This window comes from Mastigoproctus giganteus, chromosome 7 (assembly GCF_048544385.1).
Source record: "Mastigoproctus giganteus isolate SK-2022 chromosome 7, ASM4854438v1, whole genome shotgun sequence".
Lineage (NCBI taxonomy): Eukaryota > Metazoa > Arthropoda > Arachnida > Uropygi > Thelyphonidae > Mastigoproctus > Mastigoproctus giganteus.
The window spans coordinates 17,224,821-17,230,820 of record NC_143581.1 but is presented as its reverse complement, the minus strand read 5'-3'; the positions used below and the strand labels follow the sequence as shown (position 1 = coordinate 17,230,820).

Here is a 6,000-nt window from a genome sequence, read left to right as displayed (position 1 = left end):
TGGACTCAGGGGAGGTACCCATAGACTGGAAATGTGCAAATGTGACCCCAATTCACAAAGGAGGATCAAAGGCTGACACAAGTAATTATAGACCTGTGAGCTTGACTTCTGTTCCAGGAAAATTAATGGAGGCACTGGTTAAAGACGCACTGCAGGATCACTTAGACAAGACTTCAGTTATAGCTCAGACACAGCATGGTTTTGTTAAGGGGAAGTCTTGCCTGACCAACTTGATTGGATACTATGATGCAGTCACAAAAGAACTGGATGCAGGGAATAACTTTGATATTATATACTTGGATCTTAGAAAGGCTTTTGATACTGTTGCACATGGAAGACTGCTACACAAATTGGAGCAGTGTGACATTGGAGGCAAATTGCTGCTATGGATAAAGGGGTGGTTGAGGGGGAGAAGACAGAGAGTGGTAATCAATGGACACTGCTCATCGTGGACTGATGTTATTAGTGGAGTCCCTCAGGGCTCAGTGTTGGGTCCATTATTGTTTTCTGTATTTATAAATGATATTGATGATGGTATATCGGGATTAATGTCCAAGTTTGCAGACGATACAAAGGTTGGCAGGGTTGTCAAGGACATTACTGACACTATGCTTCTGCAACAGGATCTGGAAAGGTTGAGCAGATGGGCTGAGAGGTGGCAAATGAAGTTTAACATTGACAAATGTAAAGTACTACACATGGGAAACAGCAACCCCAGAGCAACGTATCAACTCTATGGTACAACACTGACAGTGGTAGAGAATGAAAGGGACTTGGGGGTGGTTGTGCAGGCAGATATGAAGTTCCCTGAGCAGTGCAGACGGGCTGCAAGAGTAGCTCATGGAGTATTGTCAATGATATACAGGAATTTTTCCAGCAGGGATAAGGAGGTGATTATTCCATTGTATAAGGCGATGGTCAGGCCACACCTAGAGTACTGTATACAGGTCTGGAGGCCTCATTTCAAGAAGGATGTAGAGCTGCTGGAACGAGTACAGAGAAGGGCAACAAGATTAGTGAATGGAACAAAGGGGTGCTCTTACGAAGAAAGGCTTAAGTTTTGCAAATTACAGTGTCTGGAGACTAGGCACCAGCGAGGTGATCTGATAGAGGTGTATAAAGCCTTGAATGGTTTAAGCATGCTCAATGCTGATGGGATTCTTCCTCTAGCTCAGAATAATCACCTGAGAGGGCATAAATTCAAATTGAGGAAAGACAGATGTAGGATAGACGTGCGGAAATTTGCCTTTAGCCAGCGAGTGGTTGGTTGGTGGAACAGACTTCCATCCCTTGTGGTGGAGGTTGATAGCCTAAATAAGTTTAAGGCTCAGCTGGACAGGTATTTTGAACGAACAGAGGGGTGAAGTGGAAGTGGTTTTTTTTTTTTTTTTTTGGCTGATGCTGCATAAGCTTGCTTTCTTGCATCAAATGCCTCTACTAATGCTAATGCTAAAATGCTAGTTTGTGGAGGCGGGTAGTTTTAATAAATTTGTGAAAGAATGTGACATGTTAATAGAGGGGATGAGTTGGGTGGTGTTTTTTTTTTTTTCGGCTGACGCCATCTACGCTTGCTTCCTTGCATCACTTGCCACTACTACTAATAATAATTCGCTCTTCCTGTGTTGTCTGTCTTGTTGATAGGGTCCATTTAGACATTTAAACTGTCAGATTCCACTTTCTTAAAACTGAAACCCTGATTTTACCTTTAACAACCGACATATAGTACTTTGGCCACTCCTCTATGAAGATGGAAACACGTTGGCTGTTTCTTTTCTTTTTATCTTTATATACTGTATTTATTTTTATTTTTAACGGCTAGTGCAGCAGAAGCCTGTGGCTTTCTTTCACTCTGTGGGTACTTGAATTTTAGGCAGATTTGGTTAAAATCTGCAATGTACGTTGCAGTTTATAGAGGGCGCTGCTGGAGTTTCGTAGCAAGTTGCATGTGTTGATAGTCGTGAACCTCACTCAATGGAATATTATTGAGGGATTTGGAGTTTTTTAGAATGCCTTTAATAATAATTTGTGGTTATCCTAGTAGTGGAAAGAGTACGTTAAGCAAAAAATTGCTGAATCATTTTAAGAATGAAGTACATAAGGAAGCAATTATTGTGTCTGATGAAGATTACATTGCGAATAGAAATACTCTCTATATGGGTAATCTACCTGGTTTGTTTTTTAATATGTTTATGTTTCTTTTTTACACTCTGGTACAATTACCCCTTGGAATTGGAGTTAGCTTAATTTTTATAACAGTCAGTCTAGCAGCACTTATATCCCACGGAGGATATGGGGTAATCCTGCCCAAAACATTTTGCTTTATGTTATATAATTAACTCCGGGGGCTCACATCTGGTGAGTATGGGCTTGGCACACCCAGGGTTCTGAGCTGGATATCATCATTCTTCTCTTTCTTGGTGATTCTCTTCTAATTTTGACACACACACACACACACGCGCACTGTCTCTCTCTCTCTCTCTCTCTCTCTCAGGGTTACTCGGGAACTGTTTTTTTTTTTTTTTCCTGGTGCAGCATAAGCCTCAGGCTTCCTTGCATCAAATGGATATTAATAATAATAATAATAACTGTACAAGTGCTGGAGTACAGCAAGTGGCCTCCAGCATTTGTATATTTGTCAGCTTAATTTTCTACTTGATGTTTGAACCCAACATTCCAGTAGGTTGTCTGGAGTAATAGGATCTACCAACGCGAAGGTCGGTGTGGACATGAGGTAATGGAGCTTGTGCTGTACACCCCCCCCCCTCCCCCTTCAAGATCCTATTATGTATTTACTACATTATAATTAATCTGTTATATTTTCTTAAAATGTTTATTGTGCCACTTATTTCCTATAATCCTTTCATGTGCAGTATACTATTTGCCAGTAGACTTTCTTCGGTACCATTAAATAATTTACCAGTTGTAGTATACGTCAATATTTGTCCGATTTTGTTCCTGTAGTTTGTATCTATGAGATATATACCTAAAGAAAATTCTACTTAATGTATTTATTCCTCTTTTGAACTTAATATTATGGCTGTATTTTTACAATCATATGTTTTAAAACAGTTCCTCTTCTAAATTTCTATTCTTTCTTCTGAAATATGTAAAAAATATAAATATTCAAAATTAGCCATATGTCATTTTACCAAGAAGAAGTGCAGTTTACTTAGAAGTATCTTACTTCTCGATAAAATAGAGAACAGTTTGAACAATTCATTAGAATGTAGCAGTAGTATTGCCTCACCTGTCAGGTGAGGTGATACTATTGCTCTGTGGGCAAATATTTAATTCTGGTGACTCTGATTGGGGATTAGTAGTTATTACTTTGTACCTTAATATATTGGTGGGGGGGGGGTTCAAAAAATTTGTACTTACCCAGAAGTAGTTGTGATAGAAGGTTGAAACAAACACAATGTATTATACTTATTCAACATGATGTTCAACTCATTCATTATACTCATTCAACATGAGTATAATTCAACATTATACTTATTCAACATGACGTTGTAGAGCAGATATCATATTTTAAGGGCACAAAAGGTGATATAGTTGTACACATTGGCACTAATGATATTAAGAGTAGGAGACCTGCAGAATTACTTAAAAAGTACAGGTCACTGTTGAAAAAAGCCGTGAATTAGGGTTGAATTTGAAAGTGTCTGCAATTCTGCCCAGACACGATAGGAGGGAGTATATGATGAGAGCCTTGTCGATCAATTCTGCCCTGGAAAGATTGTGCAAGGCTCAAGGGGTAGAATTTTTTTCAGCGTGGTCTGTACTTGTTAACAGGAGAGACTGCTTCTACAGGGACGGGATACACTTAAATAGAAAGGGTGCAAGAATATTTGCTGATGCTATCGAGGCAGTGTTAGGTGGGTCGGAAAATTGCTAGCTTGGGGGGATACAAGGACTAATAGATTAACAATAGCCACTGGCAGAGGTGAAAGTGATTCTTGCACTGCTTTTATTGGAATGAGCAGCAGCCTGGAAAACAAGAGGCAGGATATTTCAGAGACTGCTGGGAGTCATTGCAGTTCAAGTAAACACATGGGTTGTGTTAGGATAGCTAAGAATAGGAACAGGTGCATGTACACCAATGCTAGGAGTTTGGTAAATAAATTTGATGAATTTGAGGTATTGCTCAAAACATCAAAGGCAGATATTGTTGGGATATCAGAGACGTGGTGTCACACAGATATAAGGAATGCAGAACTGGAATTTGGGGAGTACAATGTGTACAAAAAGGATAGGAAGGGAGGAGGGATTATGCTATTAGTTAAGAAACACAAAATCCAAGGAAGTGAAGCCAGTCAACATCGCTGGACAGTGTAGTGTCGAGTCAGTTTGGTGTGACATAAGCATTGGGAGATCAAAATTGAGAGTAGGAGTGTGCTATAAGCCTAATGACCCTGATGAGTATAATAAACTGTACAGGGAAATAGAGTGGGCCAGTAAATCAGAGAGTTTTATAATGGGGGATTTTAATTTCCCAGATATTGACTGGAATTTGTGGGTTGGTCACTAGCACACTAGCATGGCTTTTGTGGATTTATTGGATGATTGTTTTCTACATCAGCATGTTCGGGAGGCAACTAGAGGGAGTAATACTCTTGATCTGATTATCAGTAGTGATTCTTCATGCATTAAGAATCTGCAGATAAAGGAACCACTAGGTGGCAGTGATCACAGTGTGCTGAAGTGGGATTTACTCAAAGAGGTAACTACCATCAGGGGTAAAGGGAAGGGTTTTTGCTTTCATAAAGGCGACTACCATGGTCTGAGACAGTATTTAAATTCTATACAGTGGGACCAACTGATGATGTTACCAACAGCAAATTCAAAATGGGAAGCATTCAAAGAACTTATCTTGGAAGCTACTAGGCTTTACATACTAACTAAGAAATATTGTTCAAGGTTTAGGCTTAAATGGATGTCACATGAACTAATGAGACATATGGCAGAGAAGAAAAATGCATGGGATACATACAAATTAACACGTGACACAGAAGCCTATAATAGATACAAGTTGATCTGTAACCAAGTTACAAAGGAGGTTAGGCAGGCGAAGGCAGATTACAAGATATCTTTGGCAAGGGATGCAAAGAAAAACAGCAAAGAGTTCTTTACTTATGTAAACTCTAGAAGGAAGGGGATGAATCAGATTGGTCCACTTGATATCGATGGGTCAACTGTTGATGCTCCTGCTCAGGTAGCTAACAAACTAAATGAATATTTTGCATCGACATTCACACATGAGGAGTTATTCAGCGAGGGAAATGCCAGAAGTGTATTCAACTCTGGCAGTAAGCTAGAGAATCTTGTAATCTCTGAGAGTAAAGTGGAGGAGAAATTGTTGAAGATAAACACAAGAAAGGCACCTGGGGTGGATGGGATCTATCCAGTTATATTAAAGGAGGCAGCAAAGGAAGTAAGCAAACCCTTAGCCATAATTATGAGAGCTTCTTTGGACACAGGAGAGGTACCCATAGACTGGAGATGTGCAAATGTGACCCCAGTTCACAAAGGAGGATCAAAGGCTGACGCAAGTAATTATAGACCTGTGAGTTTAACTTCTGTTCCAGGAATATTAATGGAGGCACTGGTTAAAGAAGCACTGCAGGATCATCTAGATAAGACTTCAGTTATAGCTCGGACACAGCATAGTTTTGTTAAGGGAAAGTCTTGCCTGACCAACTTGATTGGATACTATGATGCAGTCACAAAAGAACTGGATGCAGGAAATAACTTTGATATTATATATTTAGATCTTAGAAAGGCTTTTGATACTGTTACACATGGAAGACTGCTGCACAAATTGGAGCAGTGTGGCATTGGCGGCAAATTGCTGCTATAGATAAAGGGATGGTTGAAGGGGAGAAGACAGAGAGTGGTAATCAATGGGCACTGCCCATCGTGGACTAATGTTATTAGTGGAATCCCTCAGGGTTCAGTGTTGGGTCCATTATTGTTTTCTGTATTTATAAATGATATTGATGA

The 6,000-nt window shown here is 39.7% G+C and overlaps 1 protein-coding gene across 1 annotated transcript in view; it reads left to right on the top strand.

The window, feature by feature from the left end:
- Positions 1 to 2,006: 2,006 nt before the first annotated feature.
- Positions 2,007 to 6,000, top strand: part of LOC150082587 (protein KTI12 homolog) — a 51,529-nt gene continuing 47,535 nt past the window's right edge. The window contains exon 1 of the mRNA XM_090377847.1: positions 2,007 to 2,157. Coding sequence (XP_090233973.1) covers positions 2,007 to 2,157 — 151 coding nt within the window. The remainder of the gene's footprint in view (positions 2,158 to 6,000) is intronic.